The following is a 17,918-nucleotide window of genomic DNA, read 5'->3' on the forward strand; positions in this document are numbered from 1 at the left end:
CACCCTAGTCCTACAGAAGAGTTGGTCTTTTTTATCGTAATACCACTTGAATCATGTTTGACAGTGGTGAAATATTGTGCTGATAGGCCAGGATTTCTTGGTCTGGCATGTAGGTACTTTCCAATCCTGCTCCAATTTATCTTTCTAAAACTATTTTATACTACTTCTTATGAACTTAACATCTCATAAAAATAAAAGCTACTTACTGGTCCTTAAATATACAAGTAGACAGTCCTCACTCTACAATTTTGATTCGATGTTCTATGGTACTTAAAATGAGCTCCTGGGTGATACAAATGGTTAATGTGCTCGACTGCGAACAGTGAGGTTGACGGTTCGAACCCATCCAGGGGCACTTTGGAAGAATGGCATGGTGACCTACTTCTGAAAAATCAGCCACTGAAAACACTATGGAACACAGTTCTATTCTGACACTCATGGGATCGCCACGAGTTAGAATTGATTCGAGGCAACTGGTTTGGGCTTTCCTCCCCTAGCCTGGTGGCCTATTTAAGCCTGACCCTTTCTTCAGAGCCAGCCAGAATTTCTGTCCTCTAAGAGGTCTTTTCACCTGAGTCCGCAGGGTTCATACTCTAAATGGCAGTACACTGATTGTCTACTACACTCATTAGATACTTAACAAATGCCCCTTTCTATTGTTACCTCTTATTTTTTTTTCTTTGTCTCCCAAAAAAGATAATGAGCCACACAATTTCAGGGATCATATCTTATATAATGTTACAATATTATGGCCTGGTAGAGTGCTTTGCATATGGTATACGAATAATTAATATTTGTTAGCAACTAAGGCTATGATAACTATAATCTTATTGCCATTTACTTAAAGTGCAGTTTCGAGCCTTTCAGATAGTAGCTAAGTAGCCTACGAATGAGAAGGTATTATTTACCATTATTATTATTCTCCCAAAAGGATAACTAAAAAACAGAAGCAAAACAAACAAACAGTTGCCCTCAAGTCAATTTTGATTCATAGCGATCCTATAGGACAAGGTAGAACTGCCCCACAGGGTTTCCAAAGCTGTAAATCTTTACAGAAGCATACCACCTTTCTCCTGTGGAGTGTCCAGTGGGTTCAAACCATCAGCCTTTTGGTTAGCAGCTGAGTGCTTTAACCATTGCGCCACCAGTGCTCCTTAAAAGGAGAACTGGGTAATAGAACTCTAACACAGTACTTCAGATTTTTTTAACTACAACTCAAAACTGCTCACTGTCAACCTCCGCCTTCTAATCTGTGCAGTATAGCCTCCATTGCTTACTAGCGAAATGGTGATAGGCATGTATGTTCTTCTTCAAATGCTATAAAAAATGAAAGAAAATCTTTGGTTTGATTGAAATTCTAAAATATTGCTAGTATCATTGTCTCATTTACTTGTTAACTTTTTTTTAAATCAAATGCTTATTATTTGTTGAGCAATTAAATTCCTTGTGTTGACCTGAATACATAAAGCCCCTGTCAGAAGAAAAAAAAAAAATTTAGTGCTAATAACAGCTTTCATGTAACACATCAGACCTTGTTATTTTGAAAAGCTACATTACCAATAACGGGGCCCTTTAATCTGAACTTTTTGAAGGTTTACTAAGAGAGATGAATAAATTCATTGACACAAAGTTTTTTTTTTTTGTCACTATGCTGATACTGAAAATATAATTATGAAAGTTTAGATTTAAAAGTTTTTGTATCTTACTATTATGGGCCCATTTTGTATGTGTGTGTGTTTGTGTGTGTGTGTTTTACCATAAATCCTTTCAGAATGTACAAGATTTGGTTTGCAGTTTTCCACTTTATTTTGTGTTATCAGGACTTGTTCTTTCTCTAAAAGGTATATAATTTTGAGCTCAAGATTATAAAATATACTAAAATTAAATAGCCTGAAATTTATACATGGAATATATCAAATTCAAAAATTTTCTGTTGTATTGAAAAGGGAACCTTAAGGAGACTTTTCTATTGCCTGTTGTCTAACCAGAAATTTATATTTTCTGGTTAAAACACTGCACAAATGCAAATAAACAGAGAGACTTCATATTCCAGTGTCTACAGGAAAATAAATGAGAGTGTAAGATAGTGCCAGGCATCTTCCAGTTAATGGTAGCCAATTGAACATATGCATTTACTTCCATTTCATCCCAAAACTCTACCAAAGTGATATTAAATAATAGAAAGTGATGAACTCATAGTACAATGAGAATGGAAGAAAAAAATGGATATGTTAACAATTTTTGTAAGATAGGAAGTAGATGGCGGAATGGCAAGTGATTTAGCAGAATTAAAAAAAAAAAAAAAAACCCTAAAGGTTATGAACATGCAGAGGAGGATTCCAACATAGAGATTGGACCTATAAAACCTCTGAAAGTCAAGATATAGAAATGGAAGGAGTATTTGAGGTAGGAAACTGAAGACAGGAATTCATTGAATAATCTATTCAAAGACAATTAGACCATCTAAAGCTGAATGGATAAACAAAATGTGGTATATATGTATATATGTATTGTTGTTGTTGTTAGGTACTGTGGAGTAGGTTCCAACTCATAGTGACCCTATAGGACAGAGTAGAACTGCCTTATAGGGTTTCCAAGGAGTGGCTGTTGGATTTGAGCTACCAATCTTTTGATTAGCAGCTGACCTCTTAACCACTGTGCCACCAGTGGTTAATATTCCTCCATAAAAAAAGGGATGAAGTTTAAATACATGCTACAGCATGGATAAACCTTGAAAACATTATGCTAAGTGAAAAAAAAAAAAGATACTAAAGGACACATATTATATGATCCCATTTGTATGAAATATCTAGAATAGACAAATGAATAGAGATGGAAAGTAGCTTTGTGGTTACCACGGGCTAGGGGAATGGGAAATGAGAAGTTATTGCTTAATGGGTACAGAGTTTCTGTTAGGTATGATGAAAAATTTGGAAAACAAATAGCTGTGATGGCTGAACACTATTGTGAGTGTGATTAACGCCACTGAATTGGAAACCTGAGAATGGTTAAAATAGCAAATTTCATGTTATGCATATTTTACCACAATTAAAAAAAAATCACTTCAAGCAAATATAGCATAAAAAATCTTTAACAAAGCAGGATGGTAGGTATAATGATATTGTAATTATATCTTCTACATATTCCAATGATTTGAAATACTTCACTATTTAAAATAAATAGATGTAAAATATAGAAACAAACAGAACAACTTATATACAAAAAACTCCAGGAAACAAAATGATATCAGACTTTTTAAGAATGATACCTGGACACCTGAGCTGAATTCATACAAGAAAAGTGAGTGGACTCCTAGGCTGATACATCTAATAACAGCTCTAGCCATCTGTGGACAGGATGTCAGAGCTCCAACGTGAAAATAATCAAGCTAGCTCACTCAAGGAACCCATTTGGGCATATCAAAGCAAAACAAAGCAAGAAGCTATGACACAGTAAGCAAGCATAAAATAAACTAATACAATAACTTATAGATGGCTCAGAGACAACAGTCAATATCAAGTCACATGGAGAAACAGACCATGATTGCCTCAACAAGCTCTCAAAACAAAGAATCCAGGGATCTTCTAGATGAAAGGGCCTTCCTGGAATTATCAGAGGTGGAATACAAAAGATTAATATACAGAACCTTCAAGATATCAGGAAGGAAATGAGGCAATGCACAGAACAAGCCAAGAAACACACAGATAAAGCAATTGAAGAAATTAAAAAGATTATTCAGGAACATAATGAAAAATTTAATAAGCTGAAAAAAATCCATAGGAAGACAGCAATTAGAAATTCAGAAGATTAACAATAAAATTACAGAAGTAGACAACTCAATAGAAAGTCAGAGGAGTAGAATTGAGCAAGTAGAAGCTAGAATTTCTGAACTCGAAGGTAAATCAAGTGGCACTAATATATTTGAAGAAAAATCAGATAAAAGAATTTTAAAAAATGAAGGAGTCTTAAGAATCATGTGGGACTCTATCAAGAGAAATAACCTACAAGTGATTGGAGTAGCAGAACAGGGAGGGATAACAGAAAATACAGAGAGAATTATTGAAAATTTGTTGGCAGAAAACTTCCCTGATATCGTGAAAGATGAGAAGATATCTATCCAAGATGCTCATCAAACTCCACATAAGATAGATTTTAAAAGAAAATCACCAAGACATAATCAAACTTGCCAAAACCAAAGATAAAGAGAATTATAAGAGCAGCTAGAGATAAATGAAAAGTCACCTACAAAGGAGAGCCAATAATAATAAGCTGAGACTACACGGAAGAAACCATGCAGGCAAGAAGGCAAAGGGATGACTTTTATAAAAATTGAAGGAAAAAAATTGCCAGCCAAGAATTGTATATCCAGCAAAACTGTCTCTCAAATACGAAGGTGAAATTAGGACATTTCCAGATAAACAGAAGCTTAGGGAATTCGTAAAAACCAAACAAAAACTATAAGAAATACTAAAGGGGGTTCTTTGGTTAGAAAATCAATAATATCAGGTATCAACCCAACACCAGAACACTGGAAAGAGCAATCAGAAGTCAACCTAGGCAGTGGAAAAAAAAAAAAAAAAAAAATCAAGATTAAAATAAATAAATAAATAAATGCTCAAAACAGGATAACAGGAATGTTAATTATGTAAAAGAAGGCAATGTTAAAACAATAAAGAGGGACTAAGAAATGTAGTAATAGATCTTCCATATGGAGAGGAACATAAGGCAATACAAAGAAATAAAAGTTAGGTTTAAATTTAGAAAAACAAGGCTAACTAATAAGGTAACTGCAAAGGAGAAAAACTATCCTACACATCAAAATAAAAAAAAAGAAAAAAAATACAGAATCAGCAGAAACAAAATCAACAACAATGAATATGAGGAAAGGACAGTATATAAAGATAATCTACTCAGCACGTAAAGTTAAGTGGGAAAAAGAAACTGTCAACAACACACAAAAAAAGACATCAAAATGATAGCACTAAATTCATACCTATCCATAATTATGCTAAATGTAAATGGATTAAATGCACCAATAAAGGGACAGAGTGGCAGGATGCATTAAAAAACATGATCCATCTATGTGTTGGCTACAAGAAAAACACCTTAGATTTAGAGACGCAAACTAAAACTCAAAGGATAGAAAAAAATATATCAGGCAAACAACAATCAAAAAAGAGCAGGAGTGGCAATATCAATTTCTGACAAAATAGAATTTAAAGTTAAATCCATCATAAAGGATAAGGAAGGACACTATATAATGATTTAACAGACAATATACCAAGAAAGTAAACCCTGGTGGCGTAGTAGTTAAGTGCTACGGCTGCTAAACAAGAGGTCGGCAGTTTGATTCTGCCAGGAGCTCCTTGAAAACTCTATGGGGCAGTTCTACTCTGGCCTATAGGGTCTCTATGAGTCAGACAACTCGACGGCACTGAGTTTGGTTTTGGTATTTTATACCAAGAAGATATAACCATATTCAATATTTATGCACCCAATGACAGGGCTGCAAGATACATAAAACAAATTCTATCAGCATTGAAGAGTGAGATAGACAGCTCCACAATAATAGTAGAAGACTTCACCATACCACTTTTGGTGAAGGACAGGACATCCAGAAAGAAGCTCAGTAAAAACACGGAAGATCTAAACACCACAATCAACCAACTTGACCTCATAGACATATACAGAACACTCCACCCAACAGCAACTAAGTATACTTTCTTTTCTAGTGCACATGGAACATTTTCTAGAATAGATCACATATTAGGTCATAAAGCAAGCCTTAGCAGAATCAAAAACACTGAAATATTACCAAGCATCTTCTCTGACCGTAAGGCCATAAAAATGGAAAACAATAAAAGGAAAAGCAGGGAAAAGAAATCAAAAAATTAGAAACTGAACAATACCCTCCTCAAAAAAGACTAGGTTATAGAAGACATTAAGGATGGAATAAAGAAATTCATAGAATACAATGAGAATGAAAACACTTCTTTCAGAACTCTTGGGACACAGCAAAAGCGGTGCTCAGAGGTCAATTTATATCAATAAATGCACACATCCAAAAAGAAGAAAGGGCCAAAATCATATAATTATCCCTACAACTTGAACAAATAGAAAGAGAGCAACAAAAGAAACCCTCAGGCACCAGAAGAAAACAAATAATAAAAATTAGAGCAGAACTAAATGAAATAGAAAACAGAAAAACAATTGAAAGAATTAACAAGAGCAAAAGGTGGGTCTTTGAATAAATCAACAAATTTGTAAACTAAGGGCCAAACTGACAAAAGAAAAACAGAAGAGGAAGCAAATAACCTAAATAAGAAATGATATGCGTGATATTACAACAGATCCAACTCAAATTAAAAGAATCATATCAGATTACTATGAAAAATTATACAATTTGAAAACCTAGAAGAAATGGATGAATTCCTAGAAACACATTACCAACCTAAACTAACACAAACAGAGGTAGAACAACTAAATAGACCCATAACAAAAGAAGAGATTGAAAAGGTAATCAAAAAACACCAAACAAAAAAAAGCCCTGGCCCAGGGGACTTCACTGCAGAGTTCTACCAAACTTTCAGAGAAGAGTTAACGCCACTACTACTAAAGGTATTTCAGAGCATAGAAAAGGATGGAATTCTCCCAAACTCATTCTATGAAGCCACCATATCCCTGATGCCAAAACCAGGTAAAGACACCACAAAAAAAGAAAATTACAGACCTATATCCCTCATGAACGTCGATGCAAAAATCCTCAACAAAATTCTAGCCCATAAAATTCAACAACATATCAAAAAAACAATTCACCATGACCAAGTGGGATTCATACTAGGAATGCAGGGATGGTTCAAAGTTAGAAAAACAATTAATGTAATCCATGTTATAAATAAAACAAAAGACAAGAATCAAATGACTTTATCAATTGATGCAGAAAAAACATTTGACAAAATTCAACACCCATTCATGAAAAAAAAAAAAAACTCTCAGCAAAATAGGAATAGAATGGAAATTCCTCAACATAATAAAGGGCATTTCTACAAAGCCAATAGCCGACATCATCCTAAATGGAGAGAGCCTGAAAGCATTCCCCTTTAGAACGGGAAACAGACAAGGATGCCCTTTATCACCGCTCTTATCCAACATTGTGCTGGAGGTCCTAGCCAGAGCAATTAGGCTAGATAAAGAAATAAAGCCCATCCAGATTGGCAAGGAAGAAGTAAAATTATCTCTATTTGTAGATGAGATGATCTTATATACAGAAAACCCTAAGGAATCCTCAAGAAAACTAGTGAAACTCATAGAAGAGTTCAGCAGAGTATCGGGATACAAGATAAACATACAAAAATCAGTTGGACTCCTCTACACCAACAAAAAGAGCATTGAAGAGGAAGTCACCAAATCAATACCATTTACAATAGACCCGAAGAAGATAAAATACTTAGGAATAAATGTTACCAGAGATGTAAAAGACTTATAGAAAGAAACCTACAAAACACTTCTGCAAGAAACCAAAAGAGACCTACATAACTGGAAAAACATACCTTGCTCATGGATAGGAAGACTTAACATTGTAAAAATGTCTATTGTACCAAAAGTGATCTATAGATTTAATGCAATTCCAATCCAAATTCCAACCACGTTCTTTAATGAGGTGGAGAAACAAATCACCAACTTCATATGGAAGAGAGAGAGACTCCGGATAAGTAAAGCATTACTTAAAAAGAAGAACAAAGCAGGAGACCTTACTCTGCCTGATTTTGGAAGCTTTTATGCTGCCACAGTAATCAAAACAATCTGGTACTGGTACAACAACAGATACATAGACCAATGGAACAGAGTTGAGAATCAAGACATAAATCCATCCACATATGAGCAGTTGATATTTGACAAAGGCCCAAAGTCAGTTAAATGGGGAAAAGACAGTCTTTTTAACAAATGGTGCTGGCATAACTGGATATGCACCAGCAAAAAAATGAAACAAGACCCATACCTCACTCCATGCACACAAACGAGCTCAAAATGGATCAAAGACCTACACATAAAATCTAAAACAATAAAGTTTATGGAAGAAAAAATTGGGACAACGTTAGGAGCCCTAATACATGGCATAAACAGTATACAAAATATTATAAAGAATGTAGAAGAAAAACTAGATAACTGGGAGCTCCTAAAAATCAAATACCTATGCTCATACAAAGACTTCACCAAAAAAGTAAAAAGATTACCTACAGACTGGGAAAAAGTTTTTAGCTATGACATATCCGATCAGTGCCTGATCTCTAAAATCTACATGATACAGCAAAAACTCAACTACAAAAAGACAAATAACCCAATTAAAAAATGGGTAAAAGATATGAACAGACACTTCACTAAAAAAGACATTCAGGTAGCTAACAGACACATGAGGAAATGCTCACAATCATTAGCCATTAGAGAAATAGAAATCAAAACTACAAAAAGATTTCATCTCATTCCAACAAGGCTGACATTAATCCAAAAAACACAAAATAATAAATGTTGGAGAGGCTGTGGAGAGATTAGAACATTTATACACTGCAGGTGGGAATATAAAATGGTATAACCACTTTGGAAATCGATTTGGTGCTTCCTTAAAAAGCTAGAAATAGAATGACCATAGGATCCAGCAATCCCACTCCTTGGAATACATCCTAGAGAAATAAGAGCCTTTACACAAACAGATATATGCAAACCCATGTTCACTGCAGCACTGTTTACAATAGCAAAAAGATGGAAGCAACCAAGGTGACCATCAACAGATGAATGGATAAATTATGGTATATTCACACAATGGAATACTATGCATTGATAAAGAACAGTGATGAATTTGTGAAACATTTCATACCATGGAGGAATCTGGAAGGCATTATGCTGAGTGAAATTAGCCAATTGCAAAAGGACAAATATTGTATAGGACCACTACTATAAGAACTCGAGAAATAGTTTAAACAGAAGAAAATATTCTTTGATGGTTACAAGGGGGCAGAGGGAGGAAGGGTGGGAGAGTGGTATTCACTAATTAGATAGTAGATACTTTAGGTGACAGGAAAGACAACACACAATACATGCGAGGTCAGCACAACTGGACTAAGCCAAAAGCAAAGATGTTTCCTGAATAAACTGAATGCATTGAAGGCCAGGGTAGAAAGGGCGAGGGTTTGGGGACCATGGTTTCAGGGGACATCTAAGTCAATTGGCATAATAAAATCTATTAAGAAAACATTCTGCATCCCACTTTGGAGAATTGGATCTGGGGTCTTAGACGCTAGCAAGCACCCATCTAAGATGCAGTGATTGGGCTCAAACCACCTGGATCAAAGGAGAATGAAGAACACCAAGGACACAAGGTAATTTGGGGCCCAAGAGACAGAGACGGCCACATAAACCAGAGACTACGTCAGCCTGAGACCAGAAGAGCTAGGTGGTGTCCGGCTGCAACCGATGACTGCCCTAACAGGGAACACAGCAGAGAACCCCCACAGGAACAGGAGAGCAGTGAGATGCAGAACCCAAATTCTCGTTAAAAGACCAGACTTAATGGTCTGACTGAGACTAGAAGGACCCTGGTGGTCATGGCCCCCAGACCTTCTGTTGGCCCAGGACAGGAACCATTCCCAAAGCCAACTCTTCAGACAGGGATTGGACTGGACAATGGGTTGGAGAGGGATGCTGGTGAGGAGTGAGCTTCTTAGATCAGGTGGACACTTGAGACTATGTTGGCATCTCCTCCCTGGTGGAGAGATGAGAGGGTAGAGGGGGTTAGAAGCTGGTGAAATGGATACGAAAAGAGAGAGTGGAGGGAGAGAGCAGGCTGTCTCATTAGGTGGAGAGCAATTGGGAGCATGTAGCAAGAAGTATGTAAGTTTTTGTGTGAGAGACTGACTTGATTTGTAAACTTTCAGTTAAAAAAGAAAAAAAAAGAATGATATTTGACACTAGAAGATAACTGTGTGGAAGCAACGTCCACACAATTCTGGGAAAAAATTATCTTCAACCCAGAAGTATATATCTGGCAAAAATATCAATTATATAAGAGTAGAATGAAAATACATCTGACTGAAAATCATTCATACATTTTTTAAGAATCTAGTGAAAGATGTACTCTGCAAAACAAGAAAGGGAACCAAGTAGGAGAAAGATACGAGATCCAGGACAATGAGGATTCGACTTAAGAGAGAACTAATGATGTTAAGGGAATCCATGACCAACCTATGTATCAAGCACATGGATTCTGATGGGAGCGGAAGCATGTAGAATTCCTGGTCAGAGGTCCTCTGGAAAAGGAAAAACAAAATGAAAAGGAATTGAATGATTCTGAAGTATTTGACCATGAAGAAATTAAAATTGAGTATATCCTTAAAGTTCTACTGGTCAGTTTGGTGGTAGTCGATAGCTAGAAAGACAGACACCCAGACAGACAGAGAGAGAAATATACGACAAAAAAAAATTGTGAAGAAATTATTAACTCAAGGGAAAACAAAAAGTTATGCAAAAAAGGAATTGCAGTTGTAATTCACTACTTCACTCATCCATAAAAATACTTACATAGTCATAAATTTTCATAATATTTACATAACCAAATCTTGGAGAAAATTACTCAGAATGATAGAGGAGAGAGAGTGTAGTATGTGGTCTAAAAATGCTAATTTATACATTCCATAGTAGAACCCAATAGATAATATTTAAATGATGAATGCATAAATGTCAATATGAGAATAATATTTACAAAATGAAAATAAATACTTCAAGATTACTTCAAGTTTTAAAAAAGCAGGTGATACCGCTCAACAAGGTACTCTAAACAAAGGTACTAGGAGGTAAAAAAAGGTGTGGTTAAGGAATGCTATTTTTCATTATTAGCTTCATGGTAATTGTAATTTTTTTAAACTATGTATAATAAGTATTCTACATAAAAATAAAAAGTAATATAAAAAGCAAAAAATAATGTCTGAGATAGTAAAATGTAGTACTCGTCAGCCAAACAATGGGGCTTAGAGGATCTTTAGGAATTATTCACTATATTGGAAAGAGGAGCCCTGGTAGTGTAGTGGTTAAGAGCTTGGCTGCTAACCAAAAGGTCGGCAGTTTGAATCCACCAGCCTGTTCCTTGGAAACCCTATGGAGCAGTCCTACTCTGTCCTATAGGGTTGCTATGAGCTGGAATTGATGGCAATGGGGATATTAGAAAGAGAAACTAAAGCCTGCTCAGTTGTCTGTAAAAGCCAGCAGTTCTTGAAATTTCTGGGAAAACTCAATTTAAGGCCATCTAATATATTGTAATTATTTCTGTATGTAAAAAATATTTATAAAATTGTTAATTCTTCTTAAGAGATAAGTACATGTTAGGAAAAGAAAAGATTTCCGTAGAGGCATTTTTTTTTTTAATTGTTTCAATTGTATCTTCCTTATTGCCAACATGTTAGTGCTGAATTGAGTACACAGATGAGATACCTACTTATGTTTTAGTTTCCTGGAGCACTAGTTCCCATTTCCATTTTTCAGTTCTTATTCTTTACCCTTGTTTTAATGGTGTGTACACTTTATCATGACAAACCTCTTTTTTTTGGAAGTCATTAGGATACAAATACTTAGTAAATAAATGAACACTTCTCATCACCATAACTCTAATGGGTAGCAAGCTGACCTATCTCAATGCTTATCTGAAGCTGGCTCTGCAGCTAGGGCAACTAATCATCCCCGTGTGCCCAGGGCTGAGGGATTTCCCAGGATGTGGGACTTTCATTGCAAAATCTGTGATGGCCCCAGGCATACCGAGACAGGGACCAATCTGAACCATGCTATGTCTTACGGCCAACAACCACACTCTCACTGCCAGTGCTTTAGGCTCTAGTCTCTGTGCTGAGGAGCAATGAAGCAAACAACCAAGGTCTTGGTCTCAGGAAAGTCCTTTTTACCATTCCTTCATTTTTCAAATGGAAACTTGCGGCTGATAATGACTTCCCATGAGAGGGGCTGGTTTAGAGAGTCTCACCATGACTTTGAGCTAGATACAGTAGGTGTTACCAGACCCTGTGTCGCCTGTTTGGTCCAAGACTGGACCAAGAACTCAGTCTCTTGTTGATCGCCTTTTTTGTACACGTTTCTTCATAGGCTCTGGTGACTTATCCAGTTTACTTTGTTAACTAATCCATTACGTGAGTAAGATTCTGAGAAACAGAAAACATTATTCTTTTCTCATGACTACCCCCCGTAAGCCTACTCTGGTTCCTCTGCTGCCACTGGATAAAATACATATGGCAGGTTTTCTCACTTTGTAGTTACTTTCGCAGAATAAAAAATCATCCAAAGTCACTGCAGTTGCCCAGATAGTCTCTATTCTGAAATGAGCATTGTATTATTGTAGTCAGGCAAACTTTCAGAAGTGGACTCCATAGACACATAATTCTCAGGTGATCTGATAATTTTATTTTAGATACTTTCTTTCTATCTGTAAAATACAGCATGGGGAGGAAAACAAAAACAAAAACCCACATTTCCAAATGGAAAACTCAAAGCAAGTCAGTCCCAAATAAGCTAACTAACACTTACAAAGTAATTCTCATCCTTATAAATTGCCTTCTTGCAGGAAACAGACCTTATCCTGACTTTTAATATTTCAATGCACCGATCTTGGTGGATGGAGAACGGACCAGGATGTACGGTGACGTCAGTGACACCTGCCCCAGACTGGGCCCCAGAAGACCATCGCTACATCACGGTCTCAGGGTGTTTTCTGGAGTACCAGTACATAGAAGTGGCTCATAGTTCCCTCCAGATTGTCCTCGCAGTAAGTGTTGACAGCCAACCACTCACTCCTTTTAGTATGTCTAGAATTGTTTTATTACTGTGCAAACTCAGTGCACACAAATGGAATCTGTGGGTAAAGTGTGGGCTTTCTGCCTTATCCGGATTCATGCCACGTTTAATATGAATTTGTTAGGTTAAACCACAGGGTCCCTTGGGCTGAGTGTGCTGATGCTTTCTGGCAATCAGCAAACAGACCTTGGCACCTTCAGCACTTTGCGGGAAGTTCAACCAGCCAAGATTTGATTATTGTGGCTTTTAGTAGGCTTTTCCAAAGATTCTGGAGGGAGGATCAAAGGATTTTCACAACATTCCACAGCACCCAAATCTGTAAAACCTCAGTAGATATTTATTTTCTCCCTCAGAGCCTCTTTCTGGCTGTGCTGCTAGCCCTGGGAAATCTCTTTTCTATTTGTCTCGTCTCCTTCTTAGATTTCCCCCATGTACCAACCATCGCCTCTATTCCATCACCCCCATTTTTTAAAGGACAATTCAGCTTTTCCATACATTCTACTTCTAGACTTCCATGTCCTCATTTTGCAGAGTACTATGCTGATAAAGAACCCTCTCTTTACCAGGGGGTAGTGGGAGTTATAAATATTTGTATAACATAAGCCTATGTTATATAAAATATATTATTTCACATTGTATCACTATGATAAAGAGATAACCTTACCTTCTCCCCAAGAACAACTTTTATCAAGGCTAAATACGTAATCTGGTGAAATTAATAATAGTTAAGGTAACTTTGTATACATGCCTCCACTTATATACTGAGGAGCCTTTATATGCAGATCTGTGTATATATTTCTTAAACTCCATGTAAACCTGCAACTGATGTGCATAGTTAGCAACAGCTAATGCAAGTAGAATCCCCTTTTTACCTTTTTCTTCGGTGAATTATTTTGGGAATAATATTAACTCTTTCACAGTTCTTGAAAACTAGGTCCTGGGTAAAATGAGGCCAATTATTTCACATGAGTATCTTTTGGTATTAAACGTATATACATTTACATATGCATGTGTATGAGAGAAAAAGAGTGTGTATGTGTGTATGTATGCTTAAACTGTATGCACAAATTCATTAATCACCACTTAAAATTATGGCAAATAGAATTTTCTAAAAAAAAAATTCTAACATGAAATTGAGGCTAACATACTGCTCAAAGATAAAGTATTTTTAAATAAGTAAAAACCATCTGTAAAGGCAAGGTGTCTGGAGTGCAAAGAAGATGGATGGAGTGTCCCTAAGAGCAGATGTGACCAATATTTCAAGCTGCTGGCTCTCACTTTTCCAGTCTACATTACCCCTAACTGAGTGGAGAAATATTTTCAGCCAGCTATCACAGAATGTGGCATCTTTACCTCTCCCCCTTCCACCTGGTCTTCCTCTGCAATGCTGAGTGAAACACCTAAGAGTAAGTTATTATCCAACAGTGTCCCCAAGCCTCACTTAGAGAAATTTCAGCACACTTTCTATCTTCGTGCTTGCTATCGTCTAGCCAGCCTTGGCCTAAAAGTGTCTGCTGTGAAGAAAACTTAACTAATCTTAACTAGAGTTTTAGAATGCCAGCCAAAAGGGGCCTATCTTGAATAATTTGCTCTGCCTATTTATCAGAAGCCCCTCGCCCCGAAAAAATTTTTCTGTCGTTTCTGATCACTTCTGCTGTCATGATTCATTGATGAAATAGCATCTCAATTCTCTGCTCCTCCCCTTTCACGTTACCCAAATCATCCCCCTGACAATCTAATGATCAGTTCAGTCTGACCCCTTGAAGACTTCCTGAGTGCTTGTCCCCTGCTGACAGCTACAAAAACAAAGACAATGACAGGGTCCCTGACCTTGACGATGTCCTAGTCAAATGTGGGGTGAAGTTCCTCAGGGTCCAAACAAAGTGCAAACATGCACATTTCAGGGATATGCTAACGACAGCGAATACAGCTTTGTACCACTTACAGCATAATCTTGGCTTCTTAGTTCCATGTTGCTTTTCGCAAAGTCAGCTAAACTCTCTCCTTTCTCATTGTTTTCATTAGTCTTTGAAACTGCCCTTTTTTTTCTGGCATATCTGGCTTAGATCTGTTTTCATAAACTGCTGCTCTCTCAGTCACTGGTCTTGACTAACTCCAAATCTCTCCAGGTTTTCTATTCCGCCCTCGCTCAGCCTTTCTTTCACAGATTCCTGACCCCTGGCACACTTGTCACACCGTTGTTCGGTTTTCTGCCAATCAACTCCTGGCTGATTTTGAAATTAGCTTTCACAAAGCCCACGTTTGCATCACACATGCATAAGATATCTCCCTTGTACAGCCAAAGGGAGAAAAGTGTAATATTCTTATAATTGGGAAGAAGGGCTATTAATCACACAGTCTCTAGCTGAGCAGAAAGGACTGCCAGAATACCAGAATGATGAGCCAGGTGTGAGATTTGGAGCGTTCTTGTTCTCCTCAGCGTTTTCCTCTAGATGGTATCAAATATCTCACACAAAAGGAGGATACAGGTGTACGCAGTTTTAATAAGACCAAAAACTAAGAATTCTCCACTTGCAAACTAGATAAAATAGATGTGTATGGTGAGAGGAAGGGAGGAGAGGGAGGCCAGGGAGATGATGCAGTTCACATTACAAAAGAGTTAATCTGATTTCTTCAAACAATGTGTGATTGAGGCTGCATGGTTTGCAAAGCATATTCACAGGAATTAAATCCTTTGACAGTATAACAGTCCTGTTACTGCAGTTTTGCGAGTTAGAGGCACCTGTTGCAAACAGCCAATTCTTGAGATGGGTGAGGTAGGTAGTAAGAGCTTTATTAATATATCCATATATAGAAACAGAGGGGAATGATGTCCTCCTAAATCTGTCTTCAGAAACTGGAGTCCAGCTAGGGTTTTATAGGGAAAAGGGGACATGGGTTTTAGGAACATGTGGAATGTTCATTCTCTTTCTGTTTGGTTTTGGTGGTCAGGTCTCAAAAGCATTGATCTTTTCCTGCCATTGTCCCATCAGCCCAGGGGGTGACTGGTGCCATCCTGGTGAGCATCATCCTGTTTGACAGGCTTAGATCGATATCACTTGGTTTTCCACAGTCCTGTGGCGTTGTGTGTGTGGCGTAGTGGTTAAGTGCTACAGCTGCTAACCAAAGGGTCAGCACTTTGAATCCGCCAGGCGCTCATTGGAAACTCTATGGGGCAGTTCTACTCTGTCCTGTAGGGTCGCTATGAGTCGGAATCGACTCGATGGCACTGGGTTTTGTTTTTTCTTAGGGGAAACATTGTTTAACTTTTAACTTTTAGAGGAGCTAACAACAAAATCATACTTGGAGATGGAGACAGGCTAGGGGAGGGAAAGAAAAGAAAAAGAAATGGCACACTTACTGTTCAAGATACGGGTGAGCAGCCTGTTGCACTGTAAGAGTGGCAGAAGAGATTAAAAGCTGTTTCTACGAGGTGTTGGCTGGTAAATAGGGAGATTGGGCATGCTGACTCTAAGTTTTACTGTCATAACAAGGATGGGAAGTCGGTTTCAAACTGTTTGCCAGCACCACCTGATGGTAATGGATTCCTGGGGCCCAAGAATTCAGAGCTGTTCAGTGGTAAAAAATGTCATGATTGATTTGCTATGTCTGCCATGGGTGAGGGGAAAAGAAATGTATGTGCCCTGTCTTTGCTCTGCATGCCTTATATCTCAGTTCCTGTAATCAACACAATTAAAAGGGAATAAATTTACAAGCAATAGGGACGTTGGCGGCTTGGAGGTAGAATGCTCACCTGCCATGGGAAAGACTCAGGTTTGATTCCCTGCCAATTCACTTCCTGCACAGCTACCATCTGTCTGTCAGTGGAGGTTTGCATGCTGCTGTGATAGCTTCCAGCATGAGATGAACTAGAAAGAAAGGCCTGGAATCTACTGAAGTATCAGCCGTTGAAAACCCAGTGAATTACAGCAGTACGATCCATAAGCAATCATGGAGATGGCACAGGCCTGGGCAGTGTTTTGTTCTGTTGTGCGTGGGGTCACCGTGAGTCAAGGGCCAACTCAATGGCAGCTAACAACAATAGCATGTTTACAAATAAATGTACATAAATGAAACTTTAAGGGAAAAAATCTATTGCAAACACCAAAGTAACTGTATATGTTAAAATATATGTTACATTTCCAAATAATTCTTTGGAAGAAAAACAAACCCTCAATCCCTCATTTCTTTGGCTATATCCAAAGGACCAGAGTCTCTAAATTTAATATAAATCTCTCCAACCAAAATTGTTTTGTTTTCTTTTATTCTGACACACTTCTAAGTTCATGGCTGGTTGACTATTAATTTTTTAGAAGAATAGCAAATGATGATGGTAAAAATATAAATAAACATAATAATGTTTTCTGCAGCCATTAAAAGTTGTCTTAGAAACCATGTATAAACTAGTGGAGAAGTCAAAGAGAACTTTAGAAAAGGTTCTAATACCTGGTATACTGTTCACAGCTAAAACTTTGAGAGCTACCAAGTTCATCCTTCAGTTATTTTGATTACCCCATTCAGAAAACTCTGTCCTTTGTAAAACGTATGAAATGATGGAAACCACTGTTCAGCAAATTGTGGGAACAATTTTTTTAAGATAAAATATATGTGTTTAGACATATGAAGTCAGAGGTTTTTTTTCAATTATTCCCAGTTAATAATTTGTTCGCCATTTGGCTTACTAAAAGTTGCCTAGGAAATGTTCTCAACTTTGAACGGCTTTATCCATGTTGATTTGTGGTTGTGTTGGGGATGGCACATCAGTATTTCTGTGGAGAAAGTTTTTGTGGTGCAGTGCAGACATGAGTGTGGTCTTATTGCTCACATTGTACTTTGGCTCCTCCTGTAATCTCAAAGCATTTTATTCACACATTTTTGATTGTCAAAGATTTGGAGTCCCGATTTTCATGTAGCAAAAGATGTTACTATTAAAATGGGAAGTATTAAATCTAGGTTGTGAACTTGCATCTCTTTAAAAAGAGGAATGGGGATATGGATGATCTCATACCCAGGTACCACTGCCTTCAGAAGTGACATGGTTGTCATGTAGATGCTCTTTGATACATTTATTGGAA

At 37.3% G+C, this 17,918-nt stretch overlaps 1 protein-coding gene across 2 annotated transcripts in view; it reads left to right on the forward strand.

The window, feature by feature from the left end:
• Positions 1-17,918, forward strand: part of NKAIN2 (sodium/potassium transporting ATPase interacting 2) — a 1,431,299-nt gene that overhangs the window by 1,209,746 nt on the left and 203,635 nt on the right. For both annotated transcript variants that reach the window (XM_049900233.1, XM_049900224.1), the window contains exon 4: positions 12,614-12,814. In XM_049900233.1, coding sequence (XP_049756190.1) covers positions 12,614-12,814 — 201 coding nt within the window. The remainder of the gene's footprint in view (positions 1-12,613; positions 12,815-17,918) is intronic.

The sequence above is a fragment of the Elephas maximus genome, chromosome 1 (assembly GCF_024166365.1).
Source record: "Elephas maximus indicus isolate mEleMax1 chromosome 1, mEleMax1 primary haplotype, whole genome shotgun sequence".
Taxonomy (NCBI): domain Eukaryota; kingdom Metazoa; phylum Chordata; class Mammalia; order Proboscidea; family Elephantidae; genus Elephas; species Elephas maximus.